Raw genomic sequence first — 24,589 nt, 5'->3', positions numbered from 1 at the left:
TTGTAATTTCTTTGGTAAAAATCATTTAATGATGTACATTATAAGATGTGTTTAATGGACTAATACTTAGATTAAGATAAATGTTTGAAAGTCTTCTGCATACAGTTAACAGTGGCAAATCATCAGTTTGAATTGACTGAAGCTTTAGAAAAAAGAAAAAAAAAACTTTTGGTAGTGTTTCTGATGAAACCCTTGTTCCCATTTTGTAAGCCTAAATTCCTGTTCCAGTAAGAAAGTCAATAATTAGGCCACTACTTTGGCTTCCTCAGGATTGTTGAAATGTTCTAGAATGTCATTATAATGAGCCAGGTTTACAGTCTAACACTGTGGGTTAATTCAATATTAATTCAATATACATAATTCAAATTATTTACTTATTTGTCATTTTTCTCAAGGAACTCCTGGGTATTGTGCATATTTTGAATTTATCTGTTATAGCTTTGGAAAGTTTACTTCCTCGTCACAGAAGACTTAGGATACTTAATAACCACTTACTCAAACTTTTAACCCTGCTGTTTCTTTGAAAGATCAGAACAAGTATTAAAACCTGGCTATTTTTGATCATTTCTTAAAATGCAACATAATCATTACAGAAACCTACATTTTTAATATTTCTTTAAGAGCAAATTAGCTTTTCAACTTAACTCTTCAGCCTGTATTACTGGAGTTAATAATCTCTTTCTATAAATTCAAATTGTTCTATTTATCATTTTGATTAGATCTAGGGGTAAAACTCATTTCTCTTTATAACATACTCTAGCAATCAAAAATATCATGATCTTAACATTATTCAATCAGCATAAAGTATATTATTCTACCTAACACTTGAGCACATATTTATGGGGTAAGAAGCTACTTTGTATTTGTATCCTTACAGCAACAAATAATAGTACCTTATGAATCCAGGTACTATTATTTGTGTCAGTTTCCTCTTGTGGAAATTAGGATAAGAGAGGTTACGAATTCATACAAGAAATTACACAGCTAACATTAAGACCTGAGGTGAGATCTATTCACATTTCCAAAGCCTATGTGTGTTATTATTACTCTCTGCTTCCTCTCTATAAGGTATTTTCAACTTTTCAAGAACCCAATTAGATATGTTCCTAATCACTGTACAAAACTGGACACTGACTTTCTGTTCCAAGCACGTTGGTCATTAACCACAAAGACAGAAATTTTCCAACAAGTCAACTGTGAGGACAGCCAGAAAGTTAACTCATTCTCTAGTCCCATTGTTTGTATTTGAACTGCTGAATAGAAGTGCTAATGAGCCTCCCCAAAAGAGGAAGGCATTATTTTAAAAGAAAGAGCTTGGCCAACAGCCTCCTATCTTCAAGTGCAAAAGCTACAGCAGCCCTGTTCTGTGTCCCACCAATATTCACGTGATCTGATAAAGAAAGAATACTGAGAACTTCTGAAAGAAAATATTGAGGAAAGCAGAAGTATGATTTAAATATAAGTCTTATTCACTGTGCCACACTGCACTGTTTTTCTCTCATGTTTTAATTTTCACGTTATTCTGAATGTGTTATGTCACAGAAATATTGCTTGTCTGTGGTATATACATTTTATAACATACTTGAGAAACAATAAAGACTCTAGAGTAAAACAGTAACACTGAATTAACTAGAAGTCCCTAAAGCAATTTCAATTAATTCTCTGGAAACAAGACTAGCTGATTTGATATACCATCTTAAAATATCACAGACACCCTGGGCCTTTGCCCTAATGAGGACAATTTCTATGCACATGATGAGATTGTGATTAGGTGAAACAGAGGTACTACCCCAAGCAGATCAACCAAAGGCATCCACAAGGTGGGAGTCACGTGCATCAAGAAGCCCAAGCGTACGGCCTGGTGTAAGTTCAATATGTTCAAAAAAAAGGTGCTGAATGTGGACGCGTAATGCATGTATGCATATCCATAAAACTTTAGAAATAAACAAAGGAAAACTCTGTATTAAATATTCCAAAGGACTATTATAAACAAGTGGTCCATAGGTAGGATATTACTCAAATAAAAGGCATAAACTGAGCTCCAGAATAAATTTATATGACTCTATTATTAGTAGAAACTATTAGTAACCACTAGAAATTAGGTACTAAACACAAGAATACAACTCAATTTGGAAATTATCCTAGAAATCATATAGTTACATTAAAATATGATCTGGATACTCTAAAGAAAATATTGGAAGAGGAGGGTTAAAATAGGAAGAGATTGATTGCTTTAATTTGTATTTATATACAGTCTGATCATTTAATTTCCCAAAAAATTCCCCATGGCTTTCTTTCTTTCTTTCTCTTTTTTTTTTTTAAGTAAGCTCTGTACCCTTTTTCCCTTTGTGTGTGTGACGGGAGGGGGAAGCATATGATATTAAAGCCTGAGTATCAGTACCCAGGTCCTGGTCTCCAGTGCCTTTCCCCACTAAAAGGAACCAAAGCTCCTTAGAGAAATGACTGATTCTAGGATTGGGGCAGTATAAAGTATAAAATGAACCTAAGGCTGTGCTTAAAAGAAATGTGGGGGGATATCACAAAGATATAGAAAATAGGGGCTCCACTGGCCAAATCTGGGACGGTTTGACCACCAAAATAATAATAATAATTTAATAAGTACAGAATAAATTATGAAGATAAAAATATAAATCCATGAGCTCATACCACTGCATTTAAATAGATAAACACATGTAGTCCTACATACATAAGTAGGGAGAAAAAGCGGCTTTGCTTACAATGAGCACTGACTGCTAAGTGAGAGCGCCAAGCTGATAACCATCACTTTGTAACCATCGTGGTAAAGACTGGTTCAGGTAAGAATTTTGAATGGTTGCTACATCTAGGGGGTAGTTTGGATGGAGAGCAGAATATCTGCACGGCCTAAAAGTATCTTCTCAGAGACTGCTTATTATTTGCAAGGGGAAAAATGGAAACTGTGCAGCAGAGAAATAGAACAATACTTTGCGTGATCAAAACTAACCTCACCAGCGAGAAGGAGGTGTACACTGTGTACCTCCCAATGTGATAATCTGGGAAGAACACTATCACTTACGTAGTATCCAGCCAGGAACCCATAACCTGAATTTAATCATGAGGAAAGAGCAGACAAACCCATGTGAGGATATTTTTTTTTTAAGTGAGGGGTCAGGGGGACCTATAGTCTTAAAAAATGCCCATATCATAAAAGAGAAATGTTCCAAACTAAAGGAACCAAAAAAACATCACAACTAAATGCAACTAAATGATCCCAGACTGGATCCTGGACCTAAGGAAAAACATGCTATAAAGGACATTATCAGGTCAAATGACAAAACTGAAATATGAAAGTTTGACTAAAGTACTGTATCAAAGTTAAATTTACTGATTTGATAACTGTACTCTTTGGAAAAATAATCTGTAGTAAAGAGCCATGCACTTACCGTCCAGTGGTTAGGAAAAAAATGTAGATGTGTATATGTATGTATCTATGTCTCTCTATATGTACATATTTATATACGTGCTTATGTGTGTATATCTATATATACACACACATACATACACACACAGAGAGATGGAGAAAGGGATGGAGAAAGGCAGACAGAAAGAGAAAGGAAATGATAAAGTAAATGACATAAAATATTAACAGATGAATCTGGGTGAAGGGTATAACAGTGTTCTTTGTCGTATTCTTACGTTTGTTTATTTTCCAAACAGAAAGCTTTTTAAAAGTCTAAGCTATCATTCACCTCTGACTAATGTCCCGTAAGAGACAAGTACCTTCCGTGAGGGCTTTCTGAATCACTGTTTTCCAGAATAATTTGAAAAGTGACATGTACTCACCTATTGTTTGGATGATAGCATTCTGCACAATCTTCTCATCACTGTCTTTGGAACTTGTGTTTAAGTTGGCACTGCTTATAGATTCTCCCTGTAAATCATGTGCTTCAAATTCAACACTGAGACGCAGATGCTTCAATAGTGTGTTAAAGACTTCCAGCACTGTGGGTCCTGCAAATGAACCCTGATGTAAGCAGATACATTTTTCTGGCAACGTACACTCAAATCCAATCCTCGTATTTCTCAACAGAGATTTCTGCATATTTCCTAAGTACTTGGAAATACTTCATAATTTATGAACTAACTAGCACATTAAAAAAGTAAATGAGAAATACCTAAATAAGAAAGTCTCCTAGCTATTCCAACAAACATTTACTGGGCATCTCTGAGCAACTCACTGTTTGAATCCTTGGTACAAACCACACAAAATGTGTATATTCATATAAAGATTACCAAAAACTTTCCGTCTATCTAATCTTGTCTACTCAGAATAATGTGTACAGTATTGGGGTAACCTGACAGTTGGGTCAGAATCCATAGAACTATAATATAGCTCACTGTGGCCTAAGAAATTTATTTGGCATCTTTTGAGGCTGAAGAAGAAAGAATTTTGCCTCAATTATTAGACAGAAACTAGCCAGTTTATCACATTCAGGTAAACTAAATATGCTCTCTGTTTTTAGTACTATAAATACTCTGCCTGTGTTTCTGGCACCGCATCTATCATGCTATACTTTAATCAGTGTTTTTATTTCTGCCTCCTACTCTAGATTCCAACTTTCTCCAGGACAGGCAGCCACGTTCAAATGCTTCTTTGAATGTACAGAACCTAAAACATAGCAACCTCACACATAATAGATATTAGCAGGTGAGACGATTCAGTCAATGCACCATCTGTGTTTCACTTCATATTTCAAGTTAACTCTTCAATTAAGTAACCTGCTTCCATCTCTTTGAGGTAAGTTATGAGTAATGACAAGTCCATATCCAAAATGCCCACTCTCATTTGACACTGAGTGAATATTAGAATATTTCAGCAGCTAATGTATAGTTCCACTTTCATTTTGAAGCAAAGAAACCATAACTAGATGTTCCTCCTAACGTCAGTAATTTTACTAGGGACCCTTCCATTCTTCTAATCCCACGTGAGTGAAAAAGCATGATGTCTGACCTGTCCCTTCTCCTTGTTACCCCTCTGGTCCGTCAGTTATCAAATCCTGCTGGCTTTATCTTCCCATTTCTACTGCTGCCATCAAGGTCAAGTTCTTTCTCTGTGCCTACAATGGTGACAACCACCTGTGACTTCTAATGTGTCCTACGCTTTGCAGCCAGATGAATTACCCTATAACACATCTCTGATGAAGAGTGCGGTAAATCTTTAACTCGTGCCAGTCCACTGTAGAATGACACCCGTGGCCTGGCCACAAGTGGAACTTTAAGCTGCTCCTCGGGCTTCCCCCTCACTACCGCCATAGGTCCCCGTCAAATGGGCTACACAATACTTCCCTCCTGCTGATCCATTTTCCCTCCCTTCTCTGGACCCTGGTTTTCTTATGACATGTGATCAGATTCTGCCTTGTGTTACAGTGTTAGGTAAAGTCATCTAACTCCAAGGAAACCATAACTTTCTTGGGTCTGTGCCCTCCCAATGTTTAGCATATAACTGGTATTCAAAAATCTTTATTGGAAAAAAGGAGGAAGGGAAGAAGAGAATGATCTGGAGGGAGATGTTTAAGTGTACACTAAGGAATTCTGACAATAGTCACGTGAACCTAACATTTCAAGAGAAATTAGAGCACATTTAAAAACATTGCAAATATTTTCAAAGAGTTTTCCACACATTGCTATTCCTACTGAAAAAAAAAATTCTGAAAAAGATTAATGAATTTTTTTTGTGGGGGGTGGGGCTGCTGGCACTCACCTATGGAACCTTTAGCAGCGATGGCAACAGCCTCTAAGAGAACCTGAATAATACCTGCTCGAACTCGTGGAGAATCTTTTTTACGAGCATCAAGGTGTCCTAGAATCTCCTGGATCACATGGTGAGAATACTGAGCCTAAAAGAACAAAATAGTGTAAAAATATATGAACAATTACATGCATCCTGGCAGAATTCATAAGAATGATAAACCATGTGACATTTAATGGAACAATATGTAATCATTAGAAACCATTCTTTTTAAGAATAAATAGGGATACCGGAAGATATTTACAATATCCTGAGTGAAAAAAAGCAAGTTGCAAAATACTACGTTAAATAAAATTCTGTTTTTTAAAAAGTATATAAGACTGGAATTATATATGCCTACATATTAACACTGGTCATCTCTGAGAGGGAGATTTACGAGAAATTTTTTACTCTCTTTGTACCTCTCTGTAATTCCACAAAGAATATTTATACACTCTTATAACCTGATAATAGGACAAAATGTTGTTAAAAAACAGACAGATTATGACATTTATAGTACTTCTCTCTTACCCAACCAGATACATACTATTTCTTATCATGGACATCTAACAATGCTAAACAGTCAAAACTCCCATCTAATCAAGAGCCACTACCAAAATTAAAGTCTTAACAATGTGTACCTGATGAAATTTCCTGATCAGGGCCAGCTGCTAGTTTAATGTTTTATGGACATAGGTTGAAATATTACCTAAGAATGATTCCTATGTCAATTTTATAGTAAATGGCAATTAAAACAATCAAATCTACCAGAAGTTTTAATTGTATCAGGATAGTCTTATTAAACAGAAACTCCCATTCTGGTGGGTACTACCATGTAATTTTTGATTAATGGACTTCAAAAAACATATGATGCACTTAAAGCTCCTTCTAAAGCAATGCTGTGGACCAGAAGTCATTTCTCAGACATTTAATCAACAAATATTTATTGATTCCTTCAGTTTCTTCAACTTTGTAATTTACTTTACTTTTTGTAAAAAACAATTTCATCTAGTAACTAAATCTGAATGAGGAAGGCAAATGAAGAAATACAAGGCTACTGAAGACCAGGGGAACAGCCTTAATTATGTCCACAGATTGCCAGATCAACTTCTCACCTATTAAACTAAAATTAAATTAAAAGATCTTAAAAGTGCTCATCAAAGGGGAAAAAAATGTGTAACTATGTGAGGTGATGGATCTTGAGAAAACTTATTATGGTAATCATTTTGCAATGTTGTATACCTTAATCTTATATAATGTTATATGTCAATTATAATCTCAATAAAACTGGGAAAAAATTTTTTAAAATTATCCTTCCACATCCAAACCAGCTTTATAATAACTACCATGCACTGAAAACCTACATTATGCTAGGCATGCTATAGTAACCTAAACTTAATGTTTAATTTAGACCAAAAGTTCTAGAACAGAATGACCAGAATTTGAATCCTTACATTCTACCTGTGTACCCTTGAGTGAGGTGCCTGACCTCTCTAAAGGTCAGTTTTCTGATGTGTAAAATGGGGATAATAACAGTATCTACTTCATAGAATAAGGAGGATTAATGAGATAAAGCATATACATAAGGTTACTAGCATATTCAGAGGTATAGCTAGCACTTGATAAAAGATACCTTCTATTTTAATATAAAAATGAACCACTCAATGAATTCATTAAAATTTCCTTCTCAGAAAAGAGGAAACTGAAGCTCAGAGAGGCTAAATAATTTGCCCAAGTTCTATGCAACTAGTAAACAGCACATCTAGGATGCAAATCCTGGTATGACCTATACTAAAAGCTGTACTGCTTCTTACTACCTTATTTCCTTTAAATTAATGATGACTTTTTAGGGCATTAAAAATGCAGATAGTGTTAAAAAATAAAGACCTAAAATCCCACTTGAATTAAGAGCTAACTGGGTCTGTTCAAGTTTTGACAAAAACCAAGGCTGTCCTCTGCAGTAGATGAGAGTGCCTCATCAGGTGCCTCAATCTATAAAGACTACACTATTGCATAGTAAATATCCAATAAATGTATCAGCTATATGATGCTGTAATAAATATCAATTCTAATACCAGTTTATCATAAAACATAAATGCTCAATAATGTATTTAATAAATGCACAATAAAGATTGTCATCATAAAATCATTTAGTTCTTTTTAATTAGATATTTTTTCATCTTGGCAAGTAAGAATAAAAGTGGTAAATAAAAATAAATGAGACAAAGAACTAAATTAAGAACACGTCTTATCGCCTACATTGTTCTCTATCTCTGTCTGAGGACATGCTTATCGACACAGAACTAAAATTACTTATATATAAATATAACAGTTAACCAATCCTTACCTGAATGGAATACATTATAATTTTAAAGCAGTGAACTGCAAATTCGTTGGGATCCCATAGTCTGTGATGATCTAAATGCCTGTAAATTAACAGTAAGAAAATTACTTTAAGAATTCCTTATTTTTATTACACTTTCTCCTCTAGAACCCTCAACAATATGCAAAGCCTACCAATCAAAAGAACATTATCTAAAAGAAAGTCAATGTTTCCATTTCCAGAACAACTGCCAAATCTTTTCATAAAACAGTAACAATAAAAGACTAGAATATATATATATATATATATATATACACACATATATATACATACATATACATATATATATGATTTTTCAATACCAACATGAGCTGGCAAGAAAGAAAAGTCCCTCAGTCCAGACTCCACAAGAAGGTGAGAATCTGGAGAGGTAAGTATACATTGAAGCCAGCAGTTGTCTTAGGCACATCTTCAGATCTCTGGTAGCTGATAGCTTAGTGGTTTAAAGGGTTGTATACACAGGAGACTGGAGACAAAGTTTAGGGTCCACCCAGGAAACGTGGCTATCAGATCAGAAACACATGCATCAATTGAAGCCTTAAAAGACGACACCTTCAGTGAATCTGGGGGAATGTTCTATGTTGTAGAAGACTGTCAAGAAGCTTGTCTGTGTTGGCCTTGGCTCTGAGAAGAATCACAAAAATGAAAGTCTCTCTGAAGAATTCAACCATACACCTAGCACCCAGGCTCTCATCTTGGTTGACAGAATTCACAAGTATCTATGTGGCTCAAAAAAACTGAAGATAAGAATGTAGTTCAAAGCGGTGCCTGGATAACACTGCATCCATGCCTTCAGCAGAAGCAAAATAAAGCCTCTTATGGAGTACACACCATTAATCCAAGCCTCAAAGAATTCTCACAAGTAAAGTTACAATGAATATGAGCTCAAAATTAAAATTCACAGAACACACAAGGTAAAAAGCCACTATGAATGTCAATTATCAATCAAGTTTTTAAGGACTAGGACAGTTTTATTCATGTATATATTCCCCCAAAATACCTGGTACCTTACTTGGAGAGGGCATTTAATATTTAATCAACTAATTAATTAAATAGCTAATATATAATTAACTATTTAATTAACATTTAATTAGATTAATTAACACATGATCAGGAGGTAAGTCCACTAAGTTCTACATAGAAAAGAATATGGCCCACTTCCAAGTTACTCAAGTAATCAAGTACAGTTAATTCAGTAGTTTCTTTCTTTTAGACTAGCTCTCTAGATTTTTAAGGCCTCATAGATTACCTCTCGGTTAACAAGATAAAAGCTGGAATTCTGATATTAAATCAGCATGTCTGGAAAAAATAAATCTGCCTTTAGTTATATTTGACATAATTTGATTAGTTCTTAGTAGCATTTTCATAAGCCCACAGAGTCTTTAAACGGTACGTCTCAACTTTTTGGTGGTGGTAGCAGTCGGGGGTGGGGTGGGGGGGAATCCTTTTGAAAACACTATAATATTTCTCTGATGCTTAATTTTGTGGTTTATAGATTCTTGTAACTAAAGCTCAACTTTGAACCCAAATATCTGCCCTAAATAAAGAATTCTGGATATTACATTTCGACTACTTTATATATGCTATAAAGACATTATTATAGTCAGGAAGGGGAAAGGACAAGGCAAATGATTAACAAAAGAAAGACTAGCAAAAATGTCCAGAAATTACACAGAATGTTATATAAATCTATCACCTGACAATTGAGTTAGAACTCAAGAGGGTTTACAAGGCTTGAGAGATAACGTCTATGTGGAGAAACTCAAGGCTCACAAATGTATTCTGCTTGGAAGGCAGCATATAAGTACCAACAAGATATTTAATATTCCTGCTCTGCTCAGTCACTCGGTATAAGATAAAATTTAGTCAGAGAAGAGAATGGGACCTAAGGCAGTCCAACCGTGGCAAAAAGAAAGCCAAGAAATAGAAGCCAGGGAATATGAGGAACTGACCAGAAGTTAATAAAATAAGATACATCATACTTGGACATTCGTTTGTTTTAATATTTTACTGGATATATACATTTCAAGGTGTGAATAAAAACTCTAGTGGAATGATGCACATGATTGTATTTCCTATTTAAGGGGGAAGATCTAGTGAAGTGGTTGAACAAGTGCTCAAAGGGATGTTGTCTGACTCAATCCTGTACCCTTCCCACACTGCTACACTGGTTCTATTAAGAACTCACTCATACAGGTAAGAGTATGTGTCCTCTGTAAGTAAATTAAAACAGAATGAATACAGGACAGTCACAAGTAACCAGGGAAACATCAACTACTTACGCAAAAACTGGTCTCACAGCATTATTCATATTCCCAAAAGTTGCTCGGCCCAGCAGTTCTCTGAAGCAGTTTTCAGCCAGCACGGCGGGATTCTCTTCTTTGTCAGCTGCTGAAGGAGAAGGAGGAGGGCCTATGCGACTGAAAAATAAAGACAAACAAACGAATGTGAGAATTCTGACACTAGTTCTGACAGTTAAACAGAACAGATTTTTACTTCTCAGAAATATTAGAATGACATTTTCTTTTTTTTTGTGACATTTTCTTTTTATCCCAAAATAACTTTAGAGCTTAATTCTACTTCTTGAACTCAACACCTTGAAGCTAATCACATAATCTTTCAAAATTGGGCAGCTAAATTCACTTGTATAACTTGTTTTTAACTAATAGAATATCTTCGCTAAAGGCAAAATACTCAGTAGTTGCTTGTTTGTTAACTTCCTACAACTTCACTACATTTATAGCAAAATCCTAGTAAGAACAAGGTGCCCAAAGATCACCCAGTTTAACTGTAAGTGAGCAAAAATAAAATCAAGAAAAAAACTATGGCACAGTCTGAATAAAAAATAAAAATTTAAAAGCTAATTAGAACATTTGTATAAGTAGATATCTTCAATAGACACTATTTGTTCATATTTTAAAACCTTATTTTAGACTAATGTATTCATGTGCAATAATAATTTCAAAAAAGCATGTATCTGTAGCATTGGGATAAAACCATGAGAAAACACAACTTCTTAAAATTTGGCAACCAATGGTATCAGCATTCCTGTATCCTATTTATGCTAATCTTGTACCTCAAGAGCCATAATTATGGGGAGTCAATTCTCAACTAGCCAGGTACCTTTAGAAGAATAAATATTTTAGACAGAAAAACTAACCTCAGCTACATTGCCAAGAACAGGAAAAATACAGAAGGTGTTAAAATATATCGTTTCACATTTTAGGTTTCCAAAGCTGGAGACAATCACATCTAAGGAATCTAGCATAAATACTTGCTGTAATTGCCATAAATTTTGATAAACATATAAGCGCTTGCAGAGTTCCCAGTTTCACCTTTTTACTTCTAGACCACTTTTATTTTGATATTGCACACATAATCATCAAAATTACAAATTAAGTTGAAATTTTAGAACTACAGAATTAAATATCTTTTAAATTCGATTTGGATTTCCCTCTTTAAACTGCAAGAATCAGGGAGATCGGCATATAAGCCAAACTGGAGAATACTGTTCTAAAACTTGGTTGCACAGTACCTCTGTGTAAGGCAACAGAAATTTGGGAGGAAAGAATGCTTATGGCATTTGAAAAAAGAGAATAAAGTACAGAATTCTAAGTTCAACACGTTACTGGGGTGGGTGGGGGGAAGAAGTCAGCATATACCCCAAAACAATATTCCATGCCAAAATATCTTAGAAGAATAAATAAGATATAAATAGTCTAGTATTTCTGTTGAAAAATATATATACAGTGAATAGTATAATAGCTAATAGAATAATAGCTATTATTATTATTATTTTGATTAGTACTAACTCCCTATGAAAAAGCATGCTGGATCTCTAACAGAAGTTCAGTTTATAATCTCTATTGCTTACACTTGCAGCTTTAAGTAGTATTAATTCAAATAGCAATGTGGATGCCCAATAATAAGCAGAAAGTGAAAATTTATTCTAAAAGAAATAAAAGCTTAAATGTCTGAGTCAAAATCTGTCTGCTCAGTCTAATTTGACGACTGAAGCTGATATTTTTTCAGAAAGGATACATATTTAAACTTGCTCAAGTTTACGAGACTACTATATACATAATACTAAAGACAAACGTTCTTACCCTAGCAAGCGAGCACACATACACACGTATTAAAGTAACACAGCCCCAGCCCTAACATCTTTATTCAATACCTGTCAACCTCCTCTATCTTTTGCATGTTAAACAGCAGGGATGGAACAATCTTATCCATATGCTGGGGTTCCCAAATGGTAGCCTGAAGTTCATCATTAACTGTTTTGCGAACCACACCTTGAATACCTCTGATTCCAGCAATTCGGATTCTATAAAAAAGAAGAAAAAAAACCGAGTCATGAAAAAAAGCTATTTAAACAAGTCTGCTTACTTAGCTAAGAGAATGGATGTCAAATAAATAGTTACCTTGAGACAATAAAAATAACATACAAGAAGTCTAAGAAATAAAAATCTCAAAAATCTAAGATGGACAGAGATATGGCAGTTCCAAAAGAGGCTTATTCTTTTTTTAAAATAAGCATATTTATTTATTTATTTATTTTTGGCTGCGTTGGGTCTTCATTGCTACATGCAGGCTTTCTCTAGTTGTGGTGAGCGGGGGCTACTCTTCATTGCGGTGCGTGGGCTTCTCATTGCAGTGGCTTCTCTTGTTGTGGAGCACATGCCCTAGGTGTGCGGGCTCAGTACTTGTGGCTTGCGGGCTCTAGAGCGCAGGCTCAGCACTTGTGGCACACGGGCTTAGTTGCTCCGCAGCATGTGGGATCTTCCCGGACCAGGGCTCGAACCCATGTCCCCTGCATTGGCAGGCAGATTCCTAACCACTGTGCCACCAGGGAAGCCCGAGGCTTACTTTTAATACCATCTTTTTACAATCAGCATTTAAAGTTAAAAAAGACTGTAAAATATAGACATATTTTGTCTGTATCAGTTTTCAATAAAAAATAATTTAATCGGGGCTTCCCTGGTGGCGCAGTGGTTGAGAATCTGCCTGCTAATGCAGGGGAACCGGTTCGAGCCCTGGTCTGGGAAGATCCCACATGCCGCGGAGCAACTAGGCCCGTGAGCCACAACTACTGAGCCTGCGCGTCTGGAGCCTGTGCTCCACAACAACAAGAGAGGCCCGCGCACCGCGATGAAGAGTGGCCCCTGCTTGCCACAACTAGAGAAAGCCCTTGCACAGAAACAAAAACCCAACACAGCCAAAAATAAAAATTAATAAAAAAAATAATAATAATAATTTAATCAAAGGAATTAGGTTCTCCTACATTCTCTGACATAAATCATACCAATGTTTTCTTAGGTCAGTCTCCCAAGGCAATAGAAACAAAACCAGAAATAAACAAATGGGACCTAATCAAACGTATAAGCTTTTGCACAGCAAAGGACACCATAAACAAAACAAAGACAACCTACGGACTGGGAGAAAATAGCTGCAAATGATGCAACTAACAGGGGCTTAATTTCCAATATATTCGAACAGCTCATACAACTCAATAATGAAAAAACAACCCAATCAAAAAACAGGCAGAAGACCTAAATAGACATTTCTCCAAAGAAGACATACAGATGGCCAACAGGCACATGAAAAGATGCTCAACATCACTAATTATTAGAGAAACGCAAATCACAACTACAATGAGGTACCACCTCACACCAGTTAGAATGGGCATCATCAAAAAGTCTACAAATAACAAATGGTGGAGAGGGAGTGGAGAAAAGAGAACCCTCCTACACTGTTGGTGGGAATGTAAATTGGTACAGCCACTATGGAAAACAGTATAGGAGCTCCTCAAAAAACTAAAAATAGAGCTGCCATATAATCCAGCAATCCCACTTCTGGGCATGTGTCTGGAGAAGACTATAATTTGAAAAGATATATGCACCCTAATGTTCAATGCAGCACTATTTACAATAGCCAAGACATGGAAACAGCCTAAATGTCCATTGACAGATGAATGGATAAAGAAGATGTGGTATATACATACCATGGACTAGTACTCAGCCATAAAAAAGAATAAAATAATGGCATTTGCAGCAACATGGACGGACCTAGAGATTATCATACTAAGTGAACTAAGTCAGAAAGAGAAAGACAAATACCATATGATATCACTTATATGTGGAATCTAAAATACAACACAAATGAACTTATCTACAAAACAGAAACAGACTCACAGATAATAGAGAACAGACTTGTGGTTGCCAAGCTGGGTGGGGAGGGATGGATTGGGAGTTTGGGATTAACAGATGCAAACTATTATATATAGAATGGATAAACAGTGTGCTACTGTATAGCACAGGGAACTATATTCAATATCCTGTGATAAACCATGATGGAAAGGAATATTAAAAAGAATGTATGTATATGTATAACTGAATCACTTGGCTGTATGGTAGAAATTAACACAACATTGTAAATCAACTATACTTCAGTAAAATGTTTTAAAAAATGAAAAAAAAATTAGGTTTTCCTAAGAGGATGATAATAATTCAAACCAACATGGACCAGATTCTCTCCCATTTCTTGCCTAGAAGTCTCAGCAGCTGAGTGAGAACAGGATTTCACTGTTCCTGAACACCCTTAATGCGTCCGCAGACTTTTCATTCACTGTTTCTCCCTGAGAACCTCTCACCTCCCTTAGTCCACCTAGATGGAAGACGAGGCTGGTTCCTTAAAAGGTATGATGAAGGAGAACTATCAAAATGGAGTGCCGATAACCTGAGCCGTATACATATACACTTACACATCCGTGTGCCCTGATGTATATACATTACTGTGTTCACATGGGACTTAAAATTTATCCATATTTATCCATACTGTGAGGGAATGCTGCCCTATCCTCCCTTCCCGATTCACAGCTCTCAACTTCCTCAAGCTCTTCCTCATTCTTCTTTAAAAGTAAAATCTATCAGTTCAAGGATGAGAAGAAAAGTAACTAGAGAACAGTATATAAAATCTGGGGGGCTTCCCTGGTGGCGCAGTGGTTGAGAGTCCGCCTGCCGATGCAGGGGACACGGGTTCGTGCCCCGGTCCGGGAAGATCCCACATGCCGCGGAGCGGCTGGGCCCGTGAGCCATGGCCGCTGGGCCTGCGCATCCGGAGCCTGTGCTCCGCAATGGGAAAGGCCACAACAGTGAGAGGCCCGCGTACCGCAAAAAAAAAAAAAAAAAAAAAAAAAAAAAAAAATATATATATATATAAAATCTGGGGAAGAACAATCTCACGAGCAGAGCTAACACGGTAGCCCCTCTGCCCCGAAACACCTTCATTCTGGTCAAATTTGATTGTTATTCACCCTCCTTTTTTGTTACTACCTGAAATAGTCACCATTAGAAGTTTACTCAGCTTACCCAGCACTGTTTCCAAAAGCTGCGAATAGGGTTAGAGAATGGAAGATGTGGGGAAGGGGATGAAACTGCTTAGAAACCCATCAGGAAGTAATGCAGGCATTCAGTAGTAGCAGGTGGAGCATGGGATACGGCGGTAACATGACACTGAACAGGTGAGAAAGTGAACTAGGAGACAAATCTTGCCTTTTACAAGCTGTGTCTGATTCATGCTGCTTTCTACAACAAAAAGAAAGTCTTGAAAATCTCTTCTGCAGCTATCACAAGTGGGCAAGCCTAACATTACTACAAAGGTAGTATTTGCAAGTCAAATATTTTAAGAAAATCTTAGCAGTTATCAGCCCCATTTCCTACTGGCCATGCCCCCTAAGTTTTATTTGACAGTGTATTGCTAAAAATAGAGGGATTTATAATAATTATCTAAGTTAGAACCTAAGAAGGAATATAAATGTCCTGAAGAAAACCAAAAGGGCTTTTACTAAAAACGAAGCAGAAAAAAAAAACAAGCCCTCTAAGTATCTTAAAGCATTTTAGTTTACTCATTTGTTTCACAGTGATTCAAAGGAAGTGTTATTTTGGAATATCAAATATTATATAATAAAGAATTAAGACAAAGTACCACCTTTCATTTGTGTACAGAAAATTTCAAGTTTCTTTTTTGTCAGTTGAAAAATGTTATGAAACTACATGTTCAAAAGACAAGATTTTTCACTAGGGGGCGCTAAAATCTAAAAATCAGATACCTATTAAAATTTTTGAATTTTTAAAATGCATCCTTTCATAGGTACTATAATATCATAAACACTTTTCACCTACATTGGTTTATATGTGAAATTCACCACCTTAACCAAAAATCGGGAAATGCCTACGTGAACAAACTAAACAAACAAAAAAAACCCCCCTATCTTCTGTATTATTTTCTGTATTTTAAAAGAAAACAAAATTGTTACAACTTTGAAAAAAACCTGCCATTTTATTTAGCTAACTTTTATACCTTTTTGCCCCATTAACAAGCTAACACCAGCTTCTGAGAACAGGGAACAGTTTTATAAAACATTTTTTGAATATCCTTTAGGGAGAAAAAAAGACTTTAGCAGTGATTAGGAGAAACAGGAAATTTATTATTATAAGATAGTTATAGTTATCTCTACTTTTCTATAAGGCTTTACACTCGTAATAAAGGAATAACATCAGGATCCTAAATGGCCTATAGTATACCAAGGAAAAATTATACTAACAGCATCTCAGACAGAAATAAATCTTATATCTGAAAACTATTAAACTACCACTCAGCTTTCTTTCTCCAAGTTAAGTAACTTTTACACTTGTTTTTGTTTGTGTAAAGCAACACTGTAGCTTGCATACTTAAAGCTAATTAGTTACATTTCTGTATATTCCTTTATTTTAAAAGAAAAGTAAAAATCACAAAACATGCTCAATCTTGACTATCGACTGCTCATGACAACACTCTGAATTTGGGTTAGTTTCTTTCTTTTTAGGTGTATTATGATAAAGCTCAAACTACATTTACCAGGGTCATTTTGAATTTAATTTTCAACTTTCATATACATGTCAATCTATCAACTGTGTTTGCAGATAAGTATTTGATTCTAGATTATTACTAGGATGTATCTAGAAGAAATGTTTAAAAATGCCCAAATCAGTTGTCATGACAACCTCAGTCAGACAATGATCCCATAACATACAGTCATTCATTCATTCAATTTATGTATGTATTCATCCAAAAAGTGCTTATTGAGAGCCGGTAATGTGCTCAGCAATATTCAAAGTACTAGTGATACAGCAGTCCTCAAAACAAAACCCTTGCCCTCCTGGAGTTCATCTTCCATAGAGGAGAGAAAACAGACAACAAGATCTGAGAAGATAAAGCTTAACTGGGAGTGGGATGGGAGGGCTGATATTAATAAATAAAAGGTGGCTGAGGGAGGATTCTCATGATAAGGTGACACTTGGGCAGAAATCTGAACAAAGTGAGGTAAGGCCAAGAGACCACTCAGTCCAAAGGCCCTGTGGAGAAGTGTGCCTCATGTATTCAAGCAAGCGAGGAGACCCATGTACTAGATCAGAGTGAAAGGAAGAAGAAATGACAGGATCTAACACTGGGGTATGGTGAGCATTAAAGGGCATTCTGGGTTACAGTAAAGACTTTGCATTTTATTCTGACTGAGTTAGGAAACCACTCTCAATTTTGCTGCTTTAGTCAGTTCTTCTAACAGCAATGAAAAGTTGTACTTCAGGAATAAAGCATATATTTTCCCATCTCCTTGGGTGATCATTATGTAATATATAAATACAATATTCATCAATAAATAACTCCAAGACTATGAACCATAAAACAATACATACTCTGTTCGTGTTTCTGGATCACTATCACAGGAGTGACACATGGCACTGAAGCGAGATACAAAAAAGTCATAACGTCTATGATAGGACGGCGTGTCTTCTTCAATATTTGCAAATTTGACAAACTAAAAAAATAACAATAAGATGTATTATCACCTTTTTGACATGTGGAACAAACACATTTACTTTCATTCATTATTTGTTACATCGACAAGAAATAACCAAGTAAAAAGCAAACGAAATATGAAATATCATAAATGCCACATATATACGAAAGGAAGTTTTTGATAATGAGCTTTACAAAATCAAGAATATAGCATTATAAACATCAAATATAACTTTGTGATGCAGTCTCTTTTCAGTGAGCCCACTCTTAAGAGCTCTCATTCTAAAGCCCTTCTGCATTTCCTGGATGCTGACAGTGTTTCCATGACAAGCTCAGTCAGGCCCAAACCTTCAGGGAATTTTATTTCTTAAATCTCCGGTAGGAAATCTTGACAGTTGTTACATAACACATGAATGAATAATATTGATACAAATGAGACGGGACAAGAAAAAAGGGCCCTAAACTGAAGAAAACCAACTCAATGGAGAAGAAAAAATACTGAGATGGTAAAATTTATTCTACCTCTTTTCTAAAGATTAAAAAAAGAGAGATATCCATATGTTTAGGAAATTTTAAATATCCTACATGAGTCACAGACCTAGCCATATGATTCCTTAATATGTACTCTTTTTTTCTTATTTGCTTTCTCATTTATTCAGTAATTTATTACTTCTAAAATAGCCTAAAGCTGTCCTAGAAATAAAACTAAAGTAAGCATAGAATAAATTTGAAAAAATAAAATTATGATACTAAAAGTATTTTAAACTAATTCAGCCAGAGCCAAGTCATCTGTTTTAAATTATAATTTCATATAATTCATATTATCTAGAAAAAGACCACAAATACCACACCTGATAGAGATGAAACTGACATTCATTACCTACTCTGTACCATATTCTGTACTAGGTGTTTTCACATGAGTTCTTATTTAATCATTCTTACAATCCTGTAAAGAATGTGTCATTATCCCCATTTTACAGACAGGAACACTGAAATTCAGAAGTTAAATCACTTGCCCAAAATGACACTGTGAGTAAATGGTGAAACTGGCATTACAGTTCAGGGGATTGATTCCAATTTTCAAGATTCCCATACTACACACTGACCGTATGAAGAGTTTCAGAAAATATTAAGCCAAATATTTGTATTTTTCATAAAAAGAAACTTTGAATGATACCAGGAAACGCTCAAAAAATGTAAATGATAAAAACACATACAAGTGTATATACAATATGTTCCCCATTTTCTAAAATATATTTTAAAAAGAAATTAAAATATTAAAGGACTACTTCTGGATACTGAAATTACAGGTATCTTTAACTTGTTTACTCTTTCATATTTTCTTGCATTTTCCAAACTTGCTACCAAAAATCACATATTAAATTAGAAAAAAATTAATCAGAAATTTTAAAATTTGGCCATTAAAATGTTAAATGTGCAGAAAATTTTTAGGAGAAACTTTATCCTCTTTTCACTTACTGAAAGTCACAAATACTCAAGTACAATCTGAGTGATCATTTACAGAAGCCTCTCCTGTTGCCCTTTGGCATAAAGAACAGGATAAAACATGTGCGGCTATGTTCCAGGGAAATGCATAAAATATTATCTTCCTTCCCAATTTTATGGAAAAGCTCTTCTAATTCCTGTAACTCTGGGAGCTCTCTAACAAATTCTAAACCTATATACCCTGTGCTAAGATAAATCAATAAAAAGAAAGGTATTATCATTATAGACTTCTTATCATACGTAGGAGTGGAAAAAAATGAGACAGTATGGTGCAGAGATTAGGAATGGATTCTGTTAGATGGCTCTGGATTTGGATCCTGGATTTACTAACAAAATATGTGACCCGTGAAATGGAATATTTAACTTACAGGGCTGTTGAGAAGTTCAAATGAGAACCAAACAAAAGTTAGCACAAGGCCTTGCTACTTTCTCCCCTTCTCAGCTCGGTGCTCTGTGATGTCCCAGATAGGTGTGGGAGTGGGAGGGAGGTCCAAGAGGGAGGGGATATATGTATACATATAGCTGATTCACTTCGTCGTACAGCAGAAACTAACACAACATCGTAGAGCAACTATGCTCCAATAAAAAAAAAATTTAAGTGAAGAGCTAGATATGTTTTAAAAGGTACAACAAAAGGCAGCAGCAATGTGATCTTCGATGTAGTTTCTCACAGTAAGCACTGTTAAATTTTCGACCCAATAAACTTTGTCGTTGGGGACTGTCCTGTGTGTTACGTATAGCGTGTTTAGCAGCATGCCCAGCATCCTGGGTAGCACTAGTACTCCCCCAGCCCCAGGTGTGAAAAATTCAAAACGTCTTCCAGACACTGCCAAATGTCCAGTGAGGGTTAGGGAGGGGGGAGAACTGCCCCTGGTTGAGAATCACTGCTTTAGTGTAGTGAACGGTTTAAATGACTGGGCCCTATGGACAACTGTCAACAATAGTTAAAGAAAAGGTTAAGATTGGCAATAGGCTTCAGAAAAGTGAGATGGATCAATTGAATACAAGAGGAAGAAAAAAAGGAAAGTAACCTCTGCTTTTCCTAGATTTTAATCCACAAAAATGACAGTGTATTTATACAACACAAGCTCTGGAGTAGGAAAGGCCTAGCACTGAATCCCTGTTATATAACACTATTATTTCACTATGTCTTTGGACATGTTATTTAGCTTCAATTCCTCACCTGTAAAATGGGAATAATACTTCTAAGCTTGAAGGGTTTTTGTGAGAATTAAATGACATAATGTATATGAAATATCTAGCGTATACTATATTATTTCTTTTAAAAAACATGAACCAATGTTGCAGAGTGTTAACATTTATTACTATTATGTATTATTATTTATAACAATAATTATTATGTATTATCATTTATTGATATATAAACTACTTAACATTTTTCTTGCGGGTATGCTATATTATTCTCTATACTTTTCTGCATTTGAAATAGTTCACAATTTTAAAAAAGGGTAAAAATAAAAAGTACCTAGCACAATTTCTAAAACAAAGGAGAACCTGAATAAATCATGTACTGTTATACTGAGTCAGCATCAGCACAAAGCGGCAAATGTCAACAAATTAAAATAAAATGTACAAAGACCACTAATAAATACAAAAGTACTAAATCAGTACCAGTCATGCTCGACAATATTTTTTTTAATATTCAATTTTCAATGTTTGACAACTTAGCACCACTAAGAAATTAAAATCAGACTTCCAGGGAATACTATATAAATAATGTTGGTCAAGATAATACAGCATTTCATTTAATATAATTCATTCATTCAGATCAAAGTAGGTAACTGGAGAATTTTGTCTTTTTCCCAAATGAGTCATTAAAGGAATTCTAATGGCATTGCTGGCTTCAAGTAAAGAAACGTATGGAGATATACACTGAAACTCCTTCCCCCACAGCCATTAAAACTCTTCCCCTAATATATAGGATGGATAAACAACAAGGTCCTACTGTATAGCACAGGGAACTATATTCAATATCCTGTGATAAACCGTAATGGAAAAGAATATGAAAAAGAACATATATATATGTATCTATAACTCAGTCCTTTGCTCTACAGCAGAAATTAACACAACATTGTAAATCAACTATACTTCAATAAAATTAAAAAAAAATTTCCCCTAAACTTTCCTCACCTAAATGTAAAGGAAATAGGAGAAGCACAAGTGGCTATGTTGCCAGAAATGGAGCCTGTCACACCACCTAACTGCACTTGGAAATAGCCAATATTTTCCCTCTGAAACAAATGGACAAAATCATATTAAGGGTTTTTTAATGAGGATTTTATTTACATACTCTTGCTTCAAAAAAAGAAAAACATTATATTACTACCAACAATAACTAACAGTGCCAAACACTGCTCTAAGAACTTTATTTATATTAACTCATATCACACAACAAGAGTACCAAGATCGGTACTATTACTATCCTCATTTCACAGATGAAAAACTAAGGCGAGGAGAGGTTAAATAACTTGCCCAAGATACACAGCTAGAAAGTGGCATAGGCATAATTCAAAGAAAGGCAGTCGAACCCTAGAATCCATGCTGTCAGTCACCCCCTACACTTCCTAACCACAGAACAGTTATCTATAAACAATAGCAGGTAGTATATGACTCTGTTATTTGTTGATAAAAATCTGGATGGGAACATATAGATTGGCTGAATGCCTGGAAGCTTTCTCAGAGATGAAGTTGGAACTGAAAGACTGAAGGTTATACAATGAAACTAAAGACAAGAGGAGGAAGGTTATCACTGTATTTTCTTTTCTTTATTAGATATGCCTTCCCCAACCCCACACATGTTTAACAAACTATGGTTCCAGATAAAAGAAAATGAATGTCGTTAGCAGAAATAGTTCAGAAGTAGTGTCAGAAGGCCTGGGGGGAAAAGAAAAACCTTCCATTTATGGCCAACTGAGTTCCTGTTGTTCCTTATGATTGGTTAACATCCCAGATTTCACAAGCAGCAACAATAAAAGCTAGAGACAAAATGTTCTAATCATCTACCACTGTACTGGTTGTCCAAATGCCCTGACCAGAGCATCTGCTTCTACCAGATAGACACTCTAAGAAGAGTTAATCCAAGTTATGCTAATTAAACTTAAAATTAGAGAATAGTTTTACTCACAGAATTTGTTCCAAGAACTTGAAGCTTTGGTTCCCCTGATTCCAGCAGCTTTGCTACCATATGAAGAAAGCTTTCTACAAATGGCTTGATGCTTTGAGAATGGCAGGCCATAAGAAGTTGGTCCAACGCCTCCATAGCAATTAAAACATACCTAAATATAAGAGAAAAATAATGTCAACACATCTCTAGCTCCCTTAATTCTCCTAATCACTTTCACAGGGATAATTAAAATAAGTTTGTTTAAATGCACAGAACACAGAAAGGCAAATTTAGCAGCTTCTAAGTGAGATCCTAATCTTTACACAACACCAATGATCTTGAGATTATAAAATAATCCTCATGTGGAAGTATACAGAAACTATACTGTACTACCCCATTTTCTCCTGCTCACCAAAAACTCTTCCAGAGCTTCTTCAACATTACCTTCATGTGAATTTTTTTGTAAACACAAATATTCTCCATTTTCCAGGCTTTTAACCACATTTCTTTGCATCCAACCCAAAAGTTATTATAAGAAATGTGCCTAAATTTCTAACACAATCTATTTGTATTTGTAAATATGAGTATATAGAACAGTATCAGCAATATTATAAGGAAAGGTATCATATATTTTACCATATAATTCATCAGATTTTAAAGCTTGTACTAAAAATTAAAATTCAGACTTCAGATAACTTTGCTTGAACAGTCAACTATAAAAACTATTTGTATCAAGACTCACATTTGTATCAAATGCTCTAAATGGTAACAATGCAGAAGTAGAGAAAGCCAGTATAGCACTTGGAGAAAGGAATACTCTAAGAAACTAGTATCATAAAATGACAATATGGAAAAGTATTTATAAACCAAATTACAAAGTTACTGCTGTTCAAGCACAGAGAATGGATTAAGATGGTAGACCTTTATTTATAGGTAGATGTATAGCTAGCACAGGTCAAATCAGCATGCTTACATATTCTGAACCTTAAGCCTAACATAGCTCTCTTTTATTGCTCCTCTGGTAGGTAAAACTGGAGCTGTGATAAAAATCAGTTCGCTAACAGAATTTCTGATAGTTTTCAATTTTGAGACTGATTTTTAAATTACAGTACTGTGCTGACAGACTAAGGGAATCAATTTCTACTATTTCCATTAGGGAAGTCTTAAAAATTAATGGATACTTAAACAACTCTGTTAAGTAACATGAGTTTATTCTTAAACCTGACCACCAGGTAAGTAATAAAAGCTACAGCATCTATTTGGTATTACACATTTCCTTATATGATATTACAATGTTTTATTTTCCATATGTTATCTTTCCCTGACTAGATGGCAAAATAATTTATAGGATGATTTAGCCTAGGAAGAATTTTCCAAAGATACTATATTAGCAGCAATTACTTTCCTTACCCAGAACGATGTCTGACAACATCCCTGCTCAACCTTTCTGCCAGGTAAGCACCAATTCGATCCAGTTTCTCTGGAGCAGATACAGCATAAAATGTCAGTTTCTCCATATCAGCTTTAACAAGGCCATCCTAAAAATAAAAATAAAAAAACCAAGTGAAATAGGTTATATTTATATCTGTATTTTCATGCTTATTTTTTGTATTTCTAAGTGTTGCCTGCTTCACACTTCCCCTTTTTGGATTGGTAATTAATCCATATTTATGCTGAACCTTCCTGAATATAGCCTCTTAAGAGCTAATCACCATTCTGGATATGTAGAATTTTCAAAAAGTTAAATAAATGTCCCATTTAGGAAAAGCATTTAAATATGCTTTCACAAGCAATGGATTATTCTAACACCTTCCTTTACAGAAAAATAGCTCAATTAACTGCATATAGTATGTAAGGAATAGAATATATTTTAGTAATTATAAGAAAAAGTTTGGTTATTTGTTCCCCTCACTAGAGCACTCTTTGAAGGCAGGGACTATGACGATGTAGACCTCTGCACTCTGGGTACCTA

The 24,589-nt window shown here is 35.2% G+C and overlaps 1 protein-coding gene across 2 annotated transcripts in view; it reads right to left on the bottom strand.

The window, feature by feature from the left end:
* Positions 1–24,149, bottom strand: part of EFR3A (EFR3 homolog A) — a gene marked incomplete at its 3' end in the record, with an annotated part of 53,485 nt that extends 29,336 nt beyond the window's left edge. For both annotated transcript variants that reach the window (XM_079722492.1, XM_079722493.1), the window contains exons 1-8: positions 24,028–24,149; positions 22,639–22,789; positions 17,885–18,006; positions 12,328–12,477; positions 10,433–10,570; positions 8,115–8,193; positions 5,741–5,876; positions 3,823–3,990 (exon numbers count right to left, since the gene is read on the bottom strand). In XM_079722492.1, coding sequence (XP_079578618.1) covers positions 3,823–3,990; positions 5,741–5,876; positions 8,115–8,193; positions 10,433–10,570; positions 12,328–12,477; positions 17,885–18,006; positions 22,639–22,789; positions 24,028–24,134 — 1,051 coding nt within the window. In that variant the 5' untranslated portion in view covers positions 24,135–24,149. The remainder of the gene's footprint in view (positions 1–3,822; positions 3,991–5,740; positions 5,877–8,114; positions 8,194–10,432; positions 10,571–12,327; positions 12,478–17,884; positions 18,007–22,638; positions 22,790–24,027) is intronic.
* Positions 24,150–24,589: the final 440 nt, after the last annotated feature.

This window comes from Hyperoodon ampullatus (assembly GCF_949752795.1).
Source record: "Hyperoodon ampullatus genome assembly, chromosome: 17".
Taxonomy (NCBI): Eukaryota; Metazoa; Chordata; class Mammalia; order Artiodactyla; family Ziphiidae; genus Hyperoodon; species Hyperoodon ampullatus.
The sequence above is the reverse complement of the archived record's forward strand: the minus strand, read 5'-3'. Positions and strand labels throughout refer to the sequence as shown.